The following is a 25,246-nucleotide window of genomic DNA, read 5'->3' as shown; positions in this document are numbered from 1 at the left end:
TCCAGCTGGAGGCGATTCGACAGATTGCATCTTGGGGACCAGCTTCGCTTGGCTTTAAGGGATAAGTTGCAACTGGGGATGACGAAGGCTATGTAATGGGTGAACAAGTATTGGAGAGGATGTGTGCACCAATCTTCCAGAAAGTTTTGAACTCTGCCACATAAATAATATCGTCCATTAAACAAAGTGAGGGTTCTTCTTCAAAAATAAGTTTTTTTTTTCTAGTCAAAATGAGTGTTCCAATTCATTCCGGGATTCTTGGAAACGAAAAAGTAAATAAATATCCAACTGAAGCCCACTAACTAGAAAATATAACGCCCACTAATATAAAAATATTAAATTACTGGCAACAGAATACGTCGAAAATAATAAGCTTAAAATAATAAAGCCAGTGAGTTGCTGGGCCTCATCATGGGGGTCGGTTCACCCATGACCATCTCATAACAAGCAAAGATGCACCTCAGTGTCAACTCATCATCTTTAGTTTAACATGTTAAAATCTTTTTAATGGAAAACTCATGTTAAAACGATATAACATGGCTGAAAGTCTGTTAAATAGAGAATGACGTCACGCAACGGACCACTGAACTCGTCACCATTTTGTTTGCTGTTGTGTTAGGTTACTTGGTCGAAGTTTATGTTAATAAATTACTTCAATCGAAACTTAGATGTAAACAATGATATAAAGTCATGGAAGGAAAGGTTATAAAACAAGTTGCACAAAAATCAGCTAGGAGCTCTTGTGCTTTTAATATTTAAAATGACTTTAAATAGGGCTGCTCACAATAGGGGTATTCGTGATCTTTAGTTTAACTTGTTAAAGTGTGCTATATGGAAAAACTTATGTTAAATGGAGAAATATTTCCTTATTTTGCCATGTTAAAACGATATAACATGTAACATGGCTGAGAGTCTGTTACTAGGTCTGTTAAATGGAGAATGACGTCACGAAACAGATCAGCTGAGCTAGTTTTATTTGTTATCGTGTTAGGTTACTTACTCGTAGTTTGTGTTTTGTTTTTGTTTTTTTGACTTGCGTTTTGGACTTTTTAAAAAATACAATCAGTAGCCAAACTTTTACACTTATACTTTTCACTTATTTTAGGCATGTTGTAATAAATTACTGTAATCAAAACTTAGAAGTAAACAATAACATGAAATTTTGGCAGGAAAGGTTACTAAACAGGTTGCTCAGAAAATCAGCTAGAAGCTCTTATGCGTTTAACATTTAACATGACTTTAAATAGGGCTGCTCACAATCCTATACTTATAACATTTAACATGGTAAAACATTTTACAATTAACACAACATCATGAATACCTCTTCTTGATTACCTCCCACCATTTTGGGAATCCATGAAAATCCATTTTGGGAAATCCATGAATACCCCTTCATAAATGATTTAGTATCTAGTTAAATAACTAATAATTAAACAAATAACTTTTTTGCAGATTATTATATTTATTTTCAGGAAAATAATTTTCACATCTTTCTTCTTTTCCTAGTTCTTATTATTGGTCACTTATCATTTATGAATAAAAATTATTTTTATATATTGCCAATAGAATATAAGTCCTAATTTTTTTATTAACCAGTTTCTTTTTTATCTTTCATTTTTTGTTGTTTTAAATAATATTTGTCTTTTTCAATGCACTGCCCTCATTTTTCTATCCACAAGATTTAGTTTTTAATTAATTCTTATTAATTCGTGTATAAGACTGTAAAGTACAGAGTTTTTCAAACATACAACCTTTTTCGGTCAACACAATGGGGCTTAAAAGAACTCTACATTAGTTTCAAACATTGACAACACAAAAGACAACTCCTAAAAAATAAAATAAAAAATAGGAAACAAGAGGTTTGTTAATCTGTTGTCCAGAGACCCTCCGGTTCGAGGGAGACACGGGTGACTCTAATGACGACAGGTTGGTACCAGGATTGATGACCGTGCTTTAAAAAGAGTCGAAAAGCTGGTTGGTAGGTGCCTGCAACCGCATTGTTTAAGTCTCCCCCTCGTTATGGTGGGGCACAATAGCGCTCGCTCAATCTTGAGATTAGCAACTTTAGTATGAGCTGTGGAAAGCTTTGTCTAAGTCGAGAACTTTCTTTTTAGAAAATATTAATGGCTAAAAAAATAGATGGACCTGTCACCGTTTCAAAAAAATAAAATAAAAAATTAAGAAATGCTTTTCATAGAATCTGTTCAGCCACTGTTTCGTGTGCCTTACATTATACAGAGACGTCTATTGGGGTTAGAATAGTAGTAGGGTCCCATTCCCCTCCCTCCTCGCCCCCCCCCCTGCCAATAATTTGGAAACGTATTTCGTGTTGCAGTAATCTGTTAATTTGTACTTTTTTTTAATTTTGTCAATAAATTATCTTAATTATCTTACTGATTGCAAATGTGTACTATTTTGTTATATTAATTTTTAAAAAGTGCTTGATATTATACAATATTTAAAATCATCTTCGTTTAATTTTTAATCCCTCCAATTTCTTTCCTAGTTTAGTAATTTTTGCAGGTACCTTAGTTGTATATTTTAAAGTTTTAGTTACCTTATTGCTATGTACCGAGGCATTAGCCATTATTACAACAACAATATTAATGTTTATTAAGGTTTTTCGCCATCTGTCCCTATACTTGGTCAGGTAGGAGCCTTTCGAGGAATCTTTTACTGCGTCCCTGGATATGTACTCTTCTGTGCTTAGTTTGCCACATTCCTTTATTAGATCTACTAATACTTAACAATTAAAAACGACAGTTTTTGGCGAAGGATCAGAATCCAATTAAGCAGGTGCAGGCCCTTCCTGGACATGTCAAACTTCCCCACCCCCTCTCAGGCCTGGGAGAGAGGGGACGCCTACCTAGGGAGCGTTCTGTCACCTACGGCCAATGAGGAATGAGATTCAAAAATAAGGTAACGCCCCAAAAGGGGGAGTAGAAGAAAAGGGGCAGGGCAACTAGACCAGGAAAAAGGGCAGTGAAGAGGAGGACTTAGACGAGAGAGGACCAGGCTTGAAAAGCAGGAGAGGAGCAGAGGAAACAAGAACGAAGAGGGGCAAGATGCACTTCGACCAGACGAAGTCGTAAGAAGGCCATGAGACCTGGACATCTCTTATGAACAAAACGACACCTACGGAACTACAACCCACTGCATGAATCATTCAAATCGACAGCTATAAGTATAAATTAAACAATAAGTAACAATGTAAGAATCATATTTTATGGCAACCATTTATCTAAATAATTTTAATCATAGCAATAAATTTAGTTTATATACTATTATATAACCCAATACCACCCCTTATTATATTATATAATTAATGGTAATGATATCTTATAGAAATAAAGATATTTAATTGGTAAACTGGTAAACACGTAACAAGCCTTTGGAAAAGAATCCAGTTATAATAATAGTTTTACGGGACACAATATAAATTAATTATTAACTTATTTTGGACAATTGCCTTCAGCGATTATCATTCTGGCATTCCGATAAATCTCGAGGCAGTACAAAGCAGTTTAAATTATCTTAATTATTTTACTGATTGCAAATGTTTACTATTTTGTTATATTAATATTTAAAAATTGCTTCATATTATACAATATTTAAAATCATTTTCGTTTAATTTTTAAACCCTCCAATTTCTTTCCTAGTTTAGTAATTTTTGCAGGTACATTAGTTGTATATTTGAAAATTTTAGTTACCTTATTGACTATTTGATGTTCATATTTTATTTCATAATTTGTAGATTTTTACTGCATAAAACTCCGAGCTCATAATAAAAGAGTTGGGGATGTTGATAGATTTAAGCATAAAGAGAAAACCTCGTTGGAGTGAGAGAAAATGTTCCCCAGTTAACCAGTTATATCGCTCAATTGTTTTTATAGAGGACCATTCGTCAATGGGATCCCTCAAGACGTACTGTGACCAGAAGAAAAAGGGACACAGCTGGCACTAACTGATCGTCTCTCCTCCATTACTGCTACTGCCAATACCTGTCTTCTACAGTCGACTTCTACCTCCTTGGAGTTCATGTAACGGGTCGCGTTCGGTAACGATTCGGAAATAAAATGTCAAGGAGAAGTAAATTAATGATAGCGTTCTAGTGAATTTATATAAAATCACACGGCATAATTGTATTTTACTTGAGGGTCATTTCACGTCAATTCGCTTTTTAACGCAGTCATTCTACCAACACGAAAAGTTAAGAAATTTGGAAAACTTCTACAAATTTAGTAAATAGTGATAAAACATTAATAAATTATTTCAGTCAATTATTTTTCAATCTCAGGAATCATTAGACATTCAGATGCCTTTTAGCACTCAAATTGAAGCTAGTTTAATGTGCTATAAAGTAGTTTATGACGTAGCAGTAGTAGTTTTTATGACACTTACTAAAAGAAATTAACAAGATAATTTATAGTTGTTCAGACAAATTTTTTTATTTATAAAAAACTATATCTCAGAAACCATTGGACTTATAGATGTCTATTAGTACCCAATTTAAAGCTAGTTTAATGTTCTGTAAAGTAGTTTATAACGTTTCAGGATCATTCCATGTTAATTCGCTTTTTAACAGGGTTGACACAGTTTTTATAAAGCTTTGTCTATCAAAAGAATCCACTAATACCATGCATTAATTCCCAAAATTACATAAAACATATTGGTGAACGATTTTCAATGAAATCAAACGCTTAAGAAATGCAAGTGCCAAAATCTTATACATTTATTTATTTGTTAATTAACTAAATATTTATTCACGGCTGTGTTGTGTTTATTTCCATGCAATTCTTTACTAATTAACATAAATATATAGTTGAATTTATAAAAGAGAAGCTTTAGTTCTTAATATTTTAAAAATTGGTGCCGTTTCCATCTCACCCATACACAGTCCTGTAATTCATAATACTAACTATTCAAGGAATAAATTTGAAAATATAAAAACTTTCATAAAATTAAAATTTTAAATTTAGATTTTAAGAAATTTTATTTTATCCTTATCCTATATAGTTTAAAGCTAGTTGAATGTACTTCAGTGTAGTTTATGACAGTTATCTTTGTAGAAGTATTACTTTTCATTATATTTGCCAAAAGAAATTATCATGATCTCTAGTTGTTCGGATAAACTTTTGGATTATTGAAAAAATATATCTTATGAACTATTAAACGTAGAGATGTCTGCCAGCACCCAAATTCAAGCTAGTTGAATGTACTACGAAGTAGTTTATGGCGTTTAACTTCGTAGATGTAGTTTTTATTATATTTTCCTAAATAAATTCACTAAATATTGATTTATAGTTGTCGGGACAAATTTTTTTATTAATGACAAGCTAAGTCTCAGGTGCCATTAGACGTACAGATGCATATGAGCACTCAAATTAATGCTTATTTAATTTGCTATAAAGTAGTTTATGATGTTTGTTTTTGTAGGAGTAGTACTATTTATGACATACTGGAAGATTATTGATTGACTGTGTGTATAGATGAATGGAATATGGTCCGGGTGCGGTCAAAAAAACTCAAATAGTAAATGGATATACTATTTTATTGAGCCAACGTTTCGCCCCACGTTGCAGGGCTTCGTCAGGGCTAAAAAAGATACAAACACTTGACATAGTTACAAAAAGGAAAAAAAGAAAAAACATAAGTGGAAAATAACAGGGGTATAAAATGAAAAGTAAGTTATAATAAGAAAAACTAAAGGTTGTAAATAGTAAATGAAAAGGGTAATAGTAACAGATAGATAAGAGAAGAAATATTAAGTACAAATAAAGAGATGAGAAAAGTAAAAAAAAAAAATCAAATCAAATGATGAGACAGAATCCATACCTGTTTTGACGGCAGTCAAAGACAGAGTGACTCGTTCTACTATTCTACTACTACAATTTTACTATTTATGATATTTGAGCACGAATATGAATTTGTTTTCCGAACAGCTAGAAATCAATTTATTTTGGCTAGAAACATAAAAACTAATGTTCTAATGTTATAGCTCTAATTATGAAAGATAGTTGACCGTGGATGATGAACGAGGAGAAGATGGTTGGGGGTGCGGTAGACACCATTTCACGTGGTTTTTGAGATAAAGATTTCTAAAAATAAATACATTAACTACTAATCTTTCAGTACATGTTAATGAAATATTGCTTTTTAAAAAGCTAAAGTAAAATAGCTCTATTAGGGCTCATATTTCAGAAAATTTACTCTCCATTAAATAATGACCTCTTAAGTTTCCTAGTGTTGTAGGTAGTTTTAAAGATATGGATTTTTAACATTTTAAATAACTACCATTTTTTTCTTCTAATTATACTTGGAGACTCATCTGTTTTTACTCGTAATTATTTGTAATTTTCATCATAGTAATCAGTAGGAGTAGTAGTTTTTATTATATGTAACAAAATATATTCACAAACTGTTAATTTCTAGTTGTTAGTATAAAATGTTTGATTTTTGAAAAATATATCTCTAGATCAATAAGACGCACATATGTCTGCCAACACTCAAAATAAAGGAAATTTAACTTACTATAAAGTAATTTATGACACTTATCTTCGTAGGGGTAGTAATTTTTATGATATTCACATATAAATATAAATTTGGCAAATGAAAATTTGTCTGAACAACTATAAATCAATTTATTTTAGCAAATATCGTGAAAACCACTACTCCTACGTCGATAAACGTATTAAACTACTTTATAGCTCACTAAACTAACTTTAATTTTAGTGCTAATAGACATCTGTACGTCAAATGGTTTTTGAGGTATAGATTTTTCAAAATAAATTCACTTTCATTCTGATCTTTCAGTACGTTTCATACATTTTTATAAAATGTCGCTTTTTAAAAAGCAATATCTCGAGAACTATTTAACGTAAATAACTCTGTTAAGGCTCATATTTTAGCAAATTTACTCTTCTTTAAATGACGTTCTCTTAAGTTTTCTTGTGTTGTTGGTACTAAAAGAAAATTTGTCCGAACAACTATAAATCAATTTATTTTTAGAAAATATCATGAAAACTACTATTCCTACGAAGGTGAAGTACATAAACTTCTTTATAGTCCATTAGACAAGCTTTAATTTGAGTGATAATAGACATCTGTAGGTCAAATGAGTTATGATATATAGGTTTTTCAAAATAAATTCACTAACTACTAATCTTTCAGTACATTTTTTTATGAAATGTTGCTTTTTAAAAATGTATTTCTCGGGAACTATTGAACGTAAATAGGACTCAGATTCTAGAAAATTTACTCTAATTTAAATTATGTTAACTTAGGTTTTCTAGTTTTGTTGGTAGTTTTAAAGATATAGAGCTCAGAATGAAAAATTAATTTTTTTTAATGCTTTGAAACAACCTCTATTTTTTTCTCATAACTATACTTGGTAGACTCATCAGTTTTTATTCGTAATTATTTGTAGTTTTCATCATAGTTATTAGTGATGAGACTGAATTTTTTTACACCCAGCTCTTGTACTGTAACTAGAGCATTTATCTCAGAGGTAATAATAATCCGAACACAGTCGTAATGGAGGGTATAAGAAAATTCTCGCCAGTTTTCTTCAGCTCCATTTGAGCTTTGACAATGGTTTTTCCATTGCTTTAGCGTTGTATTTTCCATAGCCTCTCTCCTTCTAACGGGGCTTGAAGAAGCTTCTATATGGAAATGCCTTCTCGAGACCCTTTTAATATAGGGCCCCACACTTTTGGAAAATCGATCACAATCCATTCAACACTTCTATTCACTCCTTATATTCTAAACAAAAATACCCATTCTTATTTCCGAAGAGTTAAGTTCTCTTTTGTGCACCTGGTATGGTTGAATTAAATTCATTTTCCGTTTCTACTCTTACTTTGGGTTTGTCGTGTGTGAAATCGATGAGAACGAGATCGTTTTAATCTTTTCACTAAACATTTTAAATTAGAGTAATAATTTAACTACTTTATTTAAAACAAGATAAAATAGCAAAAAAAAAAATACTACATATTTATAATTATTATAGAAAATATAACACTTTCTCATTCGTCAGAGGTTCATTTTATTCTCCATTCATTTTTAATAATATATTCAAAATCACGTTTAAATATGTATACATGTTTTCAAGGGAACGGCTCGAATTTTTGTCCACTACAAAACTTTTTATTGCACTTAAATATACTACAATAGCCCGTTGGAAAAAAAAGTAGGTTATTTCACCACAATTTTTTTATTCCTTTAATGAAAACTATGCATAATTACTAGTTATAGTTGATGAGTCTGCAAAGTATAGCTAGGAGGAATAAAAAATGGTGGCTGTTTCAAGACATAAAAAAAAAATGATTTCTCATTCTGAGCTCCATATCTTTGAAACTACCTACAGCACTAGAAAATCTAAAAGAACATCATTTAAAGTGCAGTGAATTTACTAAAATATGAGCCCATGTAGAGCTGTTTGCATTCAATAGCTTAAAAGCAACATTTCATAAAAAATGTACTGAAAAATCAGTAGATAGTGAATTTATTGTGGGAAGTCTATAACTTGGGACGTATGAGACGTATGAGACATCCGTATGTCTATTGCATTGGTGCATTCTTTTGATAGACTTTATCAAATTTTTTCCATGAGGTCAACTGTGCCAAAAAAATGCGAATTGACATGGAATGACCCGTAAACAAAAAACAATTTTAACAATTATTATTTGTGATTTTATATAAATTCAGTAGATTTTCTCTTTATGCTTAAATCCATCAACATCACGAAGTCTTTTATTACGATTTGAGCCCGGATTTTTATGCAGTAAAAATCCACATACTATGAAATAAAATATGAACCAAAAAACACCAAATATTCAATAAGGTAACTGAAACTTTCAAATAGACAACTAATGTCCCTGTAAAAATTTCTAAACTAGGAAAGATTAAAAATTAAACGAAAACTATATTAAATGTTGTATAATAAAAAAATGAAAAAAAAAAATGATATAATTTTAATTTAATTAAATTTAAAATAAATAAATTATATTAACTTTAAAATTTTAAAAATTAATATAACAAAATAATAAACATTTGTTATCAGTAAAAAAATAAAAAGATCATTTTTAAAAAATAAATATGATAATTTATTAACAATATTAAAAAAATTACAAATTAACAGATTACTGCAACGTTGCGTTTTAATTTTTATTTCTATTTTTTTGATTTAATTGAAATCATCGAAATGCGATATTTTATGCATTTATAGTCAAACATGAAAAATGTAAAGAATTGAATTTGGCTAATTGTACCTGAACATCCTGATTCATAAAGTTATTTGTTCAACTGTTTACAAATTTTGTGGCAAAAAAATATGCAATTGCATAAAAATCAGGTCTAGATTTTGATACAACTTAACTTATACCATGGTCTGTATATTCATATTTTTAGATGTTAATTACTCAGTTTAAGGATTCCAGCGCCTGCTGGAGTCAACCTTGTTTTTTAAAGTATTTTCAGTGACATAATTATACCATTTACTCAGATGTATTTCACAATGAAGCCACTATTGTCATGAAAGGTAACCTCTCAGTTTTGCTGTTTACAAAAAAGACATAAACGATTCCCTTCTAACCATCCTGTTTTTCTAGACATTATCTTCTTCTTCATTATCTTCCTCCAAGTTGACACAAAGTCTGGATTTAGCTTTAGTAGTAAGCTATCATAATTTTTTTATTACTCCTTCCTGGTCATTTCTTACATAAGGGTGTGTTATCTGCAAGTAACCAACCTATTATAAACAAGCTGGGAGGGCCAAGTTTTCATTCCATGAAGCCGCCAAGAAATAAAAGTCAACCCCCCAGACCAGATTTGAATGAGCACCACTGCTTTTAGGAAGTTGTTAATGTAGATGTCTTGACTCCCTCGGCTACCTTTTGCCCCAATCCAATCTACTGTTTCTAGACCAACAGTTTTGGAAGGATGTGATAGGGTCAGCATGCTGGACTGCTTGATATTCCTCCATTAAAGGAAACTACTTCATCATTGAGGTTAGGTGTGCACCAAGATGATTGCCTGAGCCCAATGCTAATATAACAGAATGAATTTGCCACAGCTGGTCTTGAATCCTCAGGTGCCCCTACTTGTATTTTTTTGTTTATTTGGTTTTATTTTATAGAAAAAAAAAAAAAGAAATTTATTTCTATATTCATATTTATATGTATGCATTCTATACAAGAATACACATTTTAATATTTACTTCTTATTTTGCTTTCAGATGGATCTCATAGCCTGATGATGGAAGCTCTATAGAATCGCACCAAAAACTATCAGGAAGAAAAAATATATATTGTGATCATAAAATGGGAGCTGATCTGCAGGCATTGTGAGTTTGCATGGGGGCAGGGGGATAAGAAGGGATGTTCGGGACGAGGATCCGCTCCTGGATGGAAGCGCACATTGTGCGAGCCCGCAAGAAACAGTCACGTTCTAAAAATAAATCCAAAGGACTCGAGGCACCACAATTGGCTATATCAGTGAGTAACGGTCATTCAAACATCAAATGAGTTTTCTTTCTCTATCAGAATTTTTCTTAGTCGATAATGTATAAAAAAAAAATTACTAAAGACTAATCATCCGTTATACTTCTATCACTTTTTGGAAAGTTCCAATTTAATTATCTAACCACTTTTTTTTATACATAATATATATTTATTACCAGGCTGGCCTGGTGGGTATTAAATGGTTATTATAAAAAATAGATTAGCTTTTTATAATTGATAATATGGAAGTTCAGCCTTGTACAAAAAAAAAAAAATCTAACATTTTGCAATGTTACAATAAAAAAATAAAAATAATAATAATCAAAATAATATATCTAAGAAATATTAATGATAAATATGCAATTGAAGATTGAAAGAAAGAAAAAAAATAATTTGAAGAATATGGCCAGGGCCAGGGACAAAACCTCTGCCAGGTGGGCAAGAGGAAGAAAAAATTACTATTTTTTTTCCTCTTGCCCACAATTTATCTTATCAACAATTTATTTATTTTCTGCTGACGTTTCAACCTACATTGTAGGCCTTCATTAGGACCATTGTTAGAAATGTAAACAAAGAAATTTTTTTATCAATTAATTAATTGATTCCAATTTTAGTTCGTGATTCAATTGACTATTTCTTATAAATCAAGGCGCATTTTTTTGCTTCGTAGAGGATGCTGCTCCCCAGATTTCGCAACTGTACATCAATAAGGGTCTTGATATTGTTATTTAAATGAGAATGGTTGTATCTGGTTTTAATCTAAATTTTCTTCTGATGAGAGGATACAGCATTGCCAACCTTGCATAGGTTTGAGTTAGTTCAAATTAATTTTTAAAAAATATTTGGTCTTTCTATTTACAGTTCCTTAACTGCATCAACTATAGAAAGACCAAATTATGAAAAGATGAATGAATTATATGGATCATGTAAAATTCTGACAATAATTTATAATTTGACGAATGGAATTTCATTGACATTTAGATGATTGGATTTCAAAATGGACAGTTTGAGGTTAACCCTTGACCCTTCATGCCTTATAGTGGTTCAGATTATTATTATTATTTATCTGAACAATAAAAGAAAATTGAATCTAAATTTTAAAAATTAAAAAAAGATGAGAAGCTAATACAAAAAGAAATCATACAGCTAGACCCTTATCGTCTCTATCTAGAATGAATTTCCAACTATCATACAAATATATATTAATATATAGCTCAAATTCATTTTTTAAACATTATTAAATTTATAATTGTGTGGATATAATTAATATAACAACTCGTTAAAATGTAAATATTTATATTAATATATCTGGAATTTATCATTGGATTTCATTAAGTAAACAGATATTTATTGAATGATATTTTGCATAAAATAAAACTCATTTGATGTTTTCATTGACTTTTAAACTTTGTTTTGTTTTGTTTCTAAATACATAAATGTGAAATTGCAAAGCTTCATGTGATTATAGTTGCCACTAAATTAGTTCTAAATATTTCACTTTGAGTAAAAGAGTGTGAAAATTCAAGCAAATAACACATGTCTATATGGTACTTGTAGTATGACATGGCACACATAAGTCGTTTGAAAAAAGTTCCTCTTATGGTTTACCATTTAAGGAAAGCTGACTGTCTATAATCGTTTGCTTCTTTTCAGAAATTGATTCACCTTCATTGTTACCAATGCACTACAAGAATAATATTTATTTATCAAAGTAAATGCTTAAGGGCTTTTTGAATATTGTCATATTGATTAAATTATAATTATGTGCGATCGTTGTAAAAATATTAAAAATGCTATTATGGTTAATAATTCTATTAGTTAACGCAGTATTGTGATTTGCAAAGTGGCAGTGAAGTTGCCTGCACTGCTTTAGCACCTGTTGTTGTAAAAGCTTTTATTCAGAGTTGATACATTTTGAATACAGCCAATGGATGTAAAGGATTCTGAGACATCACTCGCAAAGGGAGTACAAATATATTTATTTCTATTTTTAATTTTATCTGAACAGTCCTTATTTTACAAAAGCTAAGAAATACTTTCTCTCATTGTATCATATGGAACATCAGTTTTAAGGGTGTCAGTAAAATATTGATAAAAAAAAAATGATGCACTTAAAAAATATTATTTATAAGATTAAGTAATATTATTTATTTTATGAAAATTCATTATATTAAAAACAACATAACATAAGGAAAAACTATATGAATTTTCTTAATAATTAAAGTTCAAAGACTGAAAGAGTTGTAAATATTTTGTTGAGTTCAAGTGAAAAATTTTTTTAATTGCAGTGTAATCTTGGTATTCCAAAATTATTACTACAAATTACTGTTTGTAGTATTATTCTGAAGGTTTGATTAAATAATGTATTAAGAAAAATGGTGTGAAAAATTCAACAATATGAATGTACATTACTATTTCTCTTTATTTAGTTTTTGCTAAACTTTTGTTTCCTTTTACATCTCCAGTAACACTAAGTATTGATTTAATTTGTTAAAATTATAAGATCGTTCATTTAAAAGTGAAAAAATGAATAAACAAAAATTAAAACTCTTTGTATGGATTTACTTAAAATGTAATAAAAAAAAAATAAATAAATAAGTTCAACAACAAAATTTGTATTGTACATATTTCTACTATTAATTAAATTACTTTCATAGAATCAACTGATTTATAATATAGATATGTATTTCTAATTCCAACAAAATGTATTTTGAACATATTCATAGGAATTTGATTACCCGATATCGAAACTGTAAAAATTTTGACTTTCGATTTTCATAGTGGTTACAATAAGTTCCTTTTAGGTTGGGAAACTAAAAACGTCCTTTATATAATAGCACTTTTATTTGAAAATATATATGTAACTGCCTGCTGTGTTTTCTCATAAAAAGTAATATTTTTTTTTTAAACACCAGTTCGGATTAGCGAGATTACACTGTATTTTAAAAGTTTTACATTATCTGTATACAGTAAACAATATATTTCTAGGCCATTGTTCTATCATCAAGCAAACTTATTATTAAAAATGTTTTTTTAAATAAAATTTCATATATGATACAACAACTATTCTCCTTGTTAGTCCGCATTTAAAATACAATATCTATTGTTTTCAACCTTGTAAAATTACACATAACTCGTATAAAATAAGGAGATTTTCCTTAAAATTCATTGTTACATTCTTTCTTTAGAGTAATAATTTTGTCAAACATAGAAATAAAGAAATCTAGACTTTTCTATTTCGTGAAGTTGGATACAAACCTTCTTTCTTAAAGTAAAATAGATTTACAAGAAGAGGGACAGGTGTGTGATCAGTGAAGAACATAAATAAGTGTTGCTTTGTATTAGTGCCAACAAAGGACTTCTTCAACAAAAAACAATATAACAACCATAATGGATAAAATTAAAAACAGAACAGGAAAAGAACAAATAATATAGGTACATAAGTAGTATGGGAATAAAATGTATAGTGTAAGTATACTAAGAAATAAAATATAAGATAAAAGCATTATGAGAATTTAGTAATATTAAAATGGTGAAAGAGGGGAGAAAAAGAAAATAATACACAGGTATATATAAAAATCCAGTTAGTAAATATATGTAAAAAATAGAAATTCTTTAAAATGTAAGAAAGAATATTAATTAAATATATAAGTAAAATAACATTTTTTTAGTTCTGTTATTTTAGACTCAACATTTTCTTCCCATACTATTTATGTATTCATTTGACATCTTCTTATTTTCTTGTTATTCTGTTCTTACTTTTATTCATTATGTTTGTTATCTTTCTTTTTTTGTACTTAGCCCTGATGAAGGCCTTAAATTGTGGCCAAAACTTTGGCACTAACAAAATAAGTTTTACTTATTTATATACTTCACTGACCGCACCCCTGACCATCTTTTCACAAAAACAAATAGATCAGGCAAAATTTTCTCATGTATTATTATATAATATTCACTGCATAACAATTAACTCATCATAAATAGATTTATTATGCTCATATTATAAGTAAGGAGAAGATAGTCGGGGATGCAGTCAGAAAAAATATACAAAATTTATTTATTTGGACCGACGTTTCGAACTAAATTTCAGGCTTTCATCAGGGCTGAAAAACAAAATGAGATAACAACCTGGATTCAGAGATCATAAAAAATAAAAATAAAATAATAAACAAACTTGGAAATATACATAACAATAAATTAAATATTAAAAACTATAAATTAAGTATTAAAACTACAATCTACTTGATTTATTGTTATGTGTATTTTCAAGTTTGTTTATTATTTTATTTTTATTTTTAAAGGTCTCTGATTAACATTATCTCATTTTGTTTTTCAGCCCTGAAATTCAGGTCAAAATGTTGGCACAAATAAATAAGTTTTGTTTATTTGTGTATTTTTGCTAACCGCACCCCCGACCATCTTCTCCACATATTAATACTACGATCAACAATTAACAGCTCATATTCTAAGCTTTGGTGAGGAGGTAATTTATAAGCTTAAATGTTTGAAGCATATTTTGAAAAATTATTGAGAACTAATTAACATATATCATCATATATGCTGCATTTTAAAATAACTTTTTAATACTATTAATGTTATTAATACAATTATCATCATATCATTAATAGTACAATGATATGATGATAAACATATAAAATTAAAAATAAATATATTATTAATAATATAAATCTTGAAAGATATTATTTTGACTGTTTCAAGGATGAAAAGAGTAATGAAGTTAAGCATTCAGTACCAAAAGATAACTCAACGTATAGTGTTGGTAAAACTGAAGTGAACGGTGTCCACCTTTCTTCTCCTGAATCAGCCTATTCAACAGGTTATTCAACCGACGGAACCTCACCAGGAGCTTCTGTTCCTCCAGAGTATTACATCAACCTTAGGACAGGAAAACATTACGTTCAGGTACTATTCCATATTATAAGTATAACTGTAATATAAAAACAAAAATTAGTAAATATCTATCACAAAGACTAAGAAAAAAAACATTATAAGTCACATTAAACCCACCTTAGTTAATATAAAATTATATAATAACAAATAATTCATCATAGTTCTATATCTACATATATTTCACATTATTGCAATTTTTTGTTCTAATATATTGGTCATTTTCATCTTCACTCCAGTCAACATATTAAAATCTATTTTCAGACATACAATCTCCAGAACTATTTTTGATAGTTTATTTAAATACCATATTCCAAGATGTTTATTTCCAGTGTACTCTACTGGATTTCCAATTTAATTGTTTTTTTTTTCAAAATGGAAGTAGTTTTTTATTTATTCAGTTTATTTAAGAGTTCAGCATTACAATAAAATATCTTGTGTCTGTTTTATTATTTATTGGATTATTATAATTTTCAACTATTATTATTATTGGGTTGTTGCATATTAAATGTTAGTTTTTATCAGAAAAGTTATTTAGTAAAACAACTTTATAAAATCAAAACATTTTAATTAAAGTGTTTACTCACTTTTTATACATTTTCCCAAACATGTTATCAACTTTTCCATCCCAGAACTGAAAAATTTAGGGTTTTATAAAGAGATAAAGTAAAAAAATGCATTTTTAACTTGTGAATCATTTTCAAAAAGTTTGCCTTTGAGGAGGTTTTCCAAATTTCTGAACAGATGGAAATCCGTTGAAGATAAGTCTAGTGAATAAGGTGGGTGTGGACAGACCTTATAACACTTCTCATTTAGTTTCTTCACTGTCTGTCATGAAACATGAAGTCTGCCATTGTTGTATAAGAGTATAGGTCACTTCCGATTTAACCAATACAGGTTAATTTTATTTTTAGGTTTGTATCTGACAACTATAAATAAGCAGAATTTAAAATAAACTTTCACAAATACTTCCAGGAGTTTTATGTTTGAAAATAAATTTTAATATGTTGACTGGGGTGAAGATAAAAATATAAAAAAATAGTGTAACAGACTGAAATAAAAACATTTTTTATATTATCTTCTTTAATTTTTTCTGATATTTAATTAAAAAATAATTTAGTGCTTTAACCTATTATTAGGCCACGGGGAATACAGCGGTTAGCGGAGGAGTGGGACCAGAGGGTAGAAGTACCCCAGGTCGGAGAAGGAGGGAAGAAACCAAAAGAAGAAGAGAAGATGGCCTCCCAGGATCTTCGACAGAGGAGGATATTGCTGATAGGGCTGCTAAAACAACTCCTCAACCAAGGATTATTACTCCAAAGGTGAGATTAATCTTTTAACAATTCATTGTAACATATATATAAGTTAATAAAAATTAAAATGGAATAGTTATATTTTGATTGGTGATTTCCTTCTTAGCTTCTAGATTATGGCTGTAACCATTCTCGGCAGTAATGGTTTTAACGGTAGCTTCCAAAATTTGTAATTTGCACCCAAATAAACTATTTATTGTGAGCCAATGATTTGTCCCACTTCGCAGGGGTTCATCAGGGCTAAAAAAGATACAAACAACTAAAATAATGTAACAAAGTAAAGGTATAGATAACATAAAATAAAAGTAAACTAAGGTATAGCTAAGAATGATTTAAAATATTTGAAAGTTAGTATAAAAATAAAAAAAGTAAATTATATTAAATAAAATAAGATGTAAATTGAAAAGTACAAATAAATAAGATTTACAAAAAAATATTAAACAATTAATAACAACAGATATAATAACAAATAAAAAGTAGATAAAAGATAAATATATATAAAAATTCAGTACTCGCTAAAAGATAGAAAATAAGGGAAATATGAATCAAATAAAGGTCAACAAACAAGAAAAATAATGAACAAAACCCACCTTTCTGAAGAACAGAAAGAATTAGAATGAGCTTGAAGCAGATGTAAGGTATAAACAAGGTAAGGGAGTGGGGAATTTCATGGTTAACAAATTACATTATACTTTTCACATCCTGTTTTTATTATTTAAATTTATTTTGTTCATTTTTATATAGACTTTCACAATTTTAAATAATTTTTAGCCATTCCTTAGTTTGTTTTTATTTCATGTTATATTTTCTTTTTCCTTATCAAGTTATCTTTTTCAGTCCTGTTGAAGCCTTGCAAAGTTGAGTGAAATATTGGTTTATAATAAATAATTTTATTACTATTTGAGTTCTTTTGACAGTACCCGGATCTTCCTTTTGTATATTACACACGGCCAATCAACGATTTTCCAAAAATATTTATGATAATGAAAAATTACACATTATAGAACCTAGTAGCATCTTTATTACTGACTCCAAATAGAACAAAGAAAAGGTTTCCATAATATTGATTTGTATTAATTTTACTATTTAATTAACTGAAAGATATTTTTATAAGTTTTGAGGGACCTGTACACAGTTACTCGGAATGACATTCATCATACAAAAGCTATTCTGATTAAATCATGAAGACCCCAAAACTATCAGTCCAATTTGTATATGAGATGTCAAACGGTAAGAATCCTTTGGTTCCTAATAAACAGAAAGTTTGTATGACCATTACTTTGCTCTTTGCCTGCAAGAATAAAGTGAAATGCAAGATACGAACAAAGTATCCTCAGGCTCCCCTCTGCTTCAAATTGTGATTTATCCGATTTCCAAATTGTTGTCATTAATCAATCATTATCATTCATACATGATTAATCTTAATCTCCATTTTCAGTTTTAGTTTCATGAAAGATTCCTTAAAGGCTTTCCTTAGATTAATATTAATTGAAAATAGATGGCAAATGGATTGAATCAGTCATTCACTGATGATTTTTTTTTTTCAGGTACAAAGGAAAGTGATTACTTGTGAAGTACCTACATTCCATAGAAGAACTGAATCTTACGATGATAGTCAGCACCAAAATTTCTTCGCCGAGATTTCTTCACGGGATTCTGAAGGTTCTTCATCGACCCATACAACAGGCCCTACCCTTCAGTGTAGTTCACCATTCTTATCTGCTTCCCCACGACAGAGAAACAGGATTCGTACCAATCCTTGGCTAGGTGCTGAAAAAAGCAAAGCCTACAATTCTCAAGGAGAAACTTCTTCTACAGTCGGAAGCAGTTCAACGCTTTCATCAACTGGTTGTAAGGAGAGGCCTCCACCGACGATTCCTGAAGAAGTTAAAAATTTGAATTTATTGAGGAATTCTGGAACTTACATAGCAAGCCCGTAAGTTGTGTGATAAATTTTTTTTTCCATCAGTATCAAAACAGAAATTAGTCATTCTCCCAAAATGGCAGAATTTTGACAATTTTTCACAATATTTTTAGTTGTGCCTTTTTATTATATGACCATTAGGCAGATCTGTAGGCAATTTAATATGTAGTGTTATATATTTTTTTTTAGGTTTCAGGGACAAGGGAATGATCATGTTAACAAAAAAATGTCAAATTGTTACAATTGTTAATTTATTTGGTAGTGAACAAACATAAGCATTAGCCTTAGACATCTTTTTTTTTTTTTATAGCTCCTATTTCGCCATTTCTGGCAAACAGGGTGCAGTAGCAGTGGGGTTGCTGAAGCTGGACTTGCTTGCTCATGCCACTGCTGCCAATAATTAACAATTCATTTTTATTTTTCTTATTATACATATAATGGTGGGAGGTCTATTCAATGGAAACATAAATTTAGTATATTTGAACTATGGTGCAGCCTAGCACTCAGTTCGGTGCCTTACTGATGGGGCTGGATGTTATCCAATTGCATCTGTCAGGTAGGTCCAATCCTCCTGGTCCACATCCGTCAGGGTGCCTTCTCTAGCACGCAGCCTGGTTCAGCCCTTCTTGTCTCAGTCTGCGTCTGCTTCTTCACCTTCATCTTCTATTGATGGCCAAGCTTTCTATAGGTTCGCCAAGTCCATGTGGTCAAGCCCTTTCCAACAAAAAGTGTGTCAGGCCAAACTCCATCCACCTGTAGATGAACCCCTGAAGAATGGATAGTTCTCCTCTTCTATCATATGGGGAAAGTCCAACCTGGCAAGGGTGTAGATGCTGGTTTTCCTCAACAACACGTACTCTGCAATTTTGAGGACTCCAGTGGTCGATGAGGCCTTAAACATCTAGCACCACCTTGTAATTACATCTTGGGTAGTCCCTTTTTCTCTCTCCCTTCCCAAAAAAGTATTGATAAACTGTTGTTAATCAGTTTATATATTTATTTTGAATAGTATTTCATTCAAAACGGCTAATTTCAGTTCCAGCATTCAGCTATTCACAAGTGTCCTCTGGCATTTTGAAAACTAACATTTATATGGGACTGGGAAGAGAATATTCCATAGAATTACAATAATACATACATAGAATTATTAAGGGAATAGAATATTCTAATATCCAAATAGAATATTAATGTGAATTTAATAAGATAGATAATACTGTACTATTTCATTTTCCGAAAAAGCCAATTGTAATTGACATCTTCAAGTTTTGACTCAATAAAAAAAATGTATTTAAAATAAAATGTAAGTGAAATATCTGCTGTAAATTACACATAATCAGTTGTAAATTATTTTTTTCAGACTTAATGTCATGTAATTATATTTTTCTTAGTTGTTATATTGTTCCTAATGATGTCCATGATAACCGAACAGATCACAACATCTTATTGTAAATTAAAATTATAGTGAAATGATCTTGTCTATAACTATTACTTAGAGTGGCATGGCTCAGTGGTAAGGTACTGTGCTACTAACTCGAAGGATTCTGGTTTGAATCCAGCTGTAATAGTATTATTTATTCTATAACTCTAGCTGTGAGTCAATCATGTGAGTTTGGGTGCCCTCCAAGGTCCACCCAGACTCATAAAGTGAGTGAGTACTTGTAGTTGGGGAAAATCTGGTGGTCGAGCGTGATTCTAATCAAATCACCTCCTTGCTTAACCATAATGCATAACCTAAATAATGGTTTAGTAGCAGTACCTACCTTCAATCTTCATGAGTTGTAGTGGTTCAGATTAATTTTTTGTTTGTTTATAGTTATTTCTTAATTTATTTTAATTTTTCATGTACTAATAAGATATAAGATTTTTTTTATTCCTACTCATTGGTCCTGATTTATTTATTTTGTAAGAACCAATAAAGTAATCCTGTAAATGGATTTTTTTTTTAATTTTTCATTATCCATTAAGAATGTTAATTTATACCCAAATTGTGTTAACACCATCCTACACTCAAATAATTGAATTATGCTATTGAAAACACAATGTCTCATTTTCTCCCATACTTGTCTTTTACCACAAAGGTAGAGTAAAAATGAGACCTAAAATACATTTAAAATAACATAATATCGTATAAGGTAATAATTCTGTTGTGTTTCCAAACAAAATTTCCATAAGTAAAACATTTTTCATGTAATATTAGTAATTGTGATTTATAAAATTAAATTATTATATTTCAAAATTAAGTTCTTTCTAGATGAATATTTTATGTTGAAATAACTATGATGTATCATCTTTTCTGAATTTAGGTTAATAAATGGGAGGAGAGTGATGCACACAGTAACTACATGCTCTCCTCAACCCAATCGACCTTGCCACCATATAAGGCCAACAACATCTTCATCATCTACATCAGCACGATCTTCAGGTTCAGATGATAACCATCATGGAAATACAAGCGATTTTTCTGACGATGATGTCACTCTCAATGAAATGCTCGGGAAATATGATGAAAGTTACGTTTATGAAAAAGAAACGGATATTCTCAGTGATAGCGATCCAACTGATTGTGAAGACCAACCTGATTACAATGGTATAGTAGAATAATTACATATTTATAATTTAAATTACATTTTTTTGTTGTGTTATCAGACGTTGGATTATAATTTTGTGCAGATAATTCAAGTCGCCAAGCAAGCGAGCGACAGGATGATCTTGATTTTATTGACACAGGCTCAATTGCAGAGTTAACAAACTCTGATTCCGAACAACCAGGTATTCGATCAGCATGGCATTGGATGATTGTTGTTTTAAAAAAAAAAGTTTTGATGTGTACTTTTTATGAAAACCTTTCTTTTCTTTCTTTCAGACCTTTCCTTTATTTCCATTTCCTAATACTGAAAATAATATTGTAGGCCATATATATTGTTAATATACTTATCTGTTGTAATTGATGTAGATTTGTATTTTTAAAGCTCTCCTTTCGTTACCACCAATTGCTATTTTAATTATTATATATATAATTAATTGACTGTATTATTTAAAATTATGAAGAAGATGGTCAGGGGTGTGGTCAAAAGAAACAAAAATAGTTATTTGTTCTTTGCTCATTTATTATTATTAATTTTATTTTCATTTATTCTTTCTCAACCTTTCTTTAATCTCAACTTACTTCTTTATTTTCCGTCTTTTAGTGTGTTAAATTTTGTTTTCTCAAATCTACTTTTCTTATTTTACATGTTATTATGTCTACTGTTCATTTTTAACATCATGGTTTGCATAATTTTTTTTATATTCTCATCATTGTCAATTTATATTAATACTATTTTATTTCTTCTTTCCTTTCATTTTTATATAATTATCTTTTCACTTATTTTTAAATAATTTTAACCCTACCTTAATTTGACTACCATCCCTGACCATCTTTTTCATTATTTTAATTATTGATTCTTCACACTTAACTTTTTCAATTCTTCAATTCATATTCACGTTGTGCAGGTTTTTATTTACTTTTTTAATGCCTTGCTGTTTGCTTACCATAATGAATTGCCAAAATAAATTAAAATTATCCGTAAAGTAATATCAAGTTTCAGGCAGCTTATTTTTTCATTTGGAAAGCTATATTTGTTACCATCCTGATATATGTTAGCATGTCACTGGTGTGGTTATTCTTAATAAAATTTCATTTTAACAATGTCATACAACTATTTAACCATTGTTTCAGGCAAGTTCGTAAACAGAGGACATTGTACTTTTGTCAGTAGCGCAAACCATACACCTGAAATGTGTAAGAGACAGTGCTCGAGATTACGACGTCAGAGAGGAGAAAGTAGTACCCATTCTTCTAGGGGTTCCAGCCTTTGCAATCGGAGGATGAGAAGGAGCAGTTCAAGAAGAAGTGAAGACCTGAATGCTGAAGTCACTCCAAAGCGTTACAGAAGGAAACGTCAGTCTTCCAAAGATAGTAGAAAGTCTATTGAATCTCTCCCAAAAGATCCTCCTCCTGTCCCAATGAGGACTTTCAAACCTCCTCAGATCTCTGAAGTCGAAAAGAAAATCTTAGAACCAGGTAGGCATTTGAATCTCAATAGAGTTTTAATGGAACGACTGATACAGAACCAGAGGAGTGGGACACGAAGTGCTGATGGAACTCCAGTTTCACTAAGAAGAAATGGAACTGAATACAACGGAAAATACTTGAAAAACCCACACGTTTCTAAATTAATCAGTTCAAACAGTAACATTGTTGAAAGAAGATCGCAAGTTGATGAAAAACGAATTGATACCCACGAAACAGCGACAATAAAAAAGAGATCTAATTCACTCACTGCCTGTCCGGTTAACCCTCCAGTCGTTCCTAGTAGATCTTTTGGGAAAGAAGTGACTGAACTAGACAGAGAAGGGGATATAAGATACCGAAAACTGATTCAAGAAGCTGAACATATTTTCGAAGATTTTCAAGGTAGATCACAACCCGATTACCTTTCTCCCACTTTGAGCACTCGGTCTGCAATTTTTCCAGCCCCAAGACCTCATGTATATCCTTTCCACAGGATTCCTAATGAAGCCGAAATAAACTCACAGATCGACTTGTTACAAGAAACTATCAATAACAACTCAGTTCCCAAGATAGAAAATGAAGAAGGCATTTTTAAAACTATATCAAAAACATTAGAGAAAATTATAATTAGAAATAATTCTGGGTTGAAAAAAGCTGAAAAAATCAACGATTCTCTTAAATTAAAAAAGAAGGAATCGAATAAAATTAATTCATTTAATGGCTGTGCTTTATCTATATTTAATGCATCAGAAACAAACAATATAACCCAAGAAAATGACTATGTTAATAACCCTATTCCGATACCAATCAATACTTTTCCTGATCCAAATGACAATTTATATAAAGATAATTATAGATATAATTTATATAGCAATGAAAACGCTGTTACGATCAATCAAAATTCAATGACCAATTATAACAAGGGGTCCTTAGCTAAAAAAGGTTTGGATATTATGAGAGGCAACGAGTCTCCATACAACACCTCCAACAAAATAGGTCACATAAATAGAAACAATAAGGCCAAAGATTTAAGTTCCAGTTGGCACGGAAGACGAACAATAGCTGAAATACACAATGGGAACGAAGAGACTGTAAAGACGCCTCTGAATTCGTTCAAATCATTCGACCTAGGCAATCAGGTGGATGCCAATGTCAAATATTGCCCGCAGAGCGAGCCAGTCAAAAGGAAGGTGTATGTATGCAGTTCAACATTTGATAAACTTCAAAAATCTTTAAGAAAGTCTTCAGAGAGGCATTATGAAGTTCCTGATTTACCAACTGAAGCTTTAAGAGGTATAAAACCAGTTTATTAATTAAGTTTACTCTAATTTCCAATTATTTTTTTTTTATGTATAATCTTTTCACTTTCTTGAAACTGCTATTATTGTTTAAATTAAATAGTATGTATCCAACTTAAGTCTAAAAACAAGTAGAGTAACATAATATGATAACAATGGTTAATGGTGCTAATTTTTTCTTTAATAGTCCAACAGTCCAGCCATCCTCAAGGACAATCTTATATATAAATTTACTTATCACACAATATTTTGTATGTGTAGAAAAATATTGTGTGATAATATTGTTAAGTTAATCTGTAATTAAAAGTTTTAAAATTTAATGGAAAAGTGATAAAATAGGACCATTTGACTGAAATTATTGACCTGGGCAGAATAGCCTGCAAAAAAAGTTTAAATTATTCTATATGAGGTGTAAATTTATATTTAAGATTGTCATCTGTGATGATGGCTGAATTGTTGGACTTTTAAAGAAATAATAAAGTGTTTTGATACTTAACTTGGATAGCTATTATTTAATTTGTTCTATATTTTTTCTAACAAATATGTATTATTCTAAAGTACAGTGAATGTGACAGAAGAACAAAGCAATGAGTTTTCCTTTTTCATATTTAACTAGCTATATAATTTTTTTTAAACTGAACTAACCTGGTATAAGTTATTGCACCAGTAAGTAGTAGCCATTAAAACAGTATTAGTAAGGAGAGAAATGTACCAATAGTAGAAAACTGAATCATGATGAAATACATTCTCTCAACGATTCTTCATCTTGTTTTTTATAGCGAAACGGATTTATCAGTCTTCATTATCCTCTTGATTTCAGTCCTTTTGTAATTAAACGTAATTGAAAAACCAAACCTTAAGCAATGCTAATTAACAAAAAGTTGTTTTAATAATTTATTAAAGTATTTGAAAATATATCAAATACTTATTAAGTCGATTCATAATGAAAGAAGATAGGTGACTTTATGAAGTAGATTGTAGGAAAATAGTCCTGGTGTCGGTCAATAAAGGTACCAAAATAATACTATTTTGGATCTTTATACAAAAAAATATTTATGTTCTTTGTTTTTGACTGCCGCCAAAACAGCCCTGACGAAGCCCTGCAACGTGGGGCGAAATGTTGGCTCAATAAAATAGTGTAATTATCTACTATTCGAGTTTTTTTTTACCGCACCCGGACCATATTCCATTCAAAAAAATATTTATTGTTAACCAACGTTTCACCCCACAATGCTGGGATTTCAGACTGC

General features: G+C 30.2%; 1 protein-coding gene across 2 annotated transcripts in view; it reads left to right on the top strand.

The window, feature by feature from the left end:
• Positions 1-25,246, top strand: part of LOC106686911 (uncharacterized) — a 110,054-nt gene that overhangs the window by 80,552 nt on the left and 4,256 nt on the right. The window contains exons 2-8 of one of the 2 annotated variants that reach the window (XM_014430511.3): positions 10,235-10,493; positions 15,219-15,422; positions 16,547-16,729; positions 18,268-18,656; positions 20,948-21,231; positions 21,315-21,413; positions 22,363-23,991. In XM_014430511.3, coding sequence (XP_014285997.1) covers positions 10,377-10,493; positions 15,219-15,422; positions 16,547-16,729; positions 18,268-18,656; positions 20,948-21,231; positions 21,315-21,413; positions 22,363-23,991 — 2,905 coding nt within the window. In that variant the 5' untranslated portion in view covers positions 10,235-10,376. The remainder of the gene's footprint in view (positions 1-10,234; positions 10,494-15,218; positions 15,423-16,546; positions 16,730-18,267; positions 18,657-20,947; positions 21,232-21,314; positions 21,414-22,362; positions 23,992-25,246) is intronic. The other variant, XM_014430513.3, reaches the window with a different exon arrangement.

The sequence above is a fragment of the Halyomorpha halys genome, unplaced genomic scaffold, assembly GCF_000696795.3.
Source record: "Halyomorpha halys isolate HHAL.00 unplaced genomic scaffold, Hhal_1.1 Scaffold897.1, whole genome shotgun sequence".
In the NCBI taxonomy this organism is placed as follows: domain Eukaryota; kingdom Metazoa; phylum Arthropoda; class Insecta; order Hemiptera; family Pentatomidae; genus Halyomorpha; species Halyomorpha halys.
Note: the sequence above shows the minus strand (reverse complement) of the source record. Positions and strands in the feature narration are given on the sequence as shown.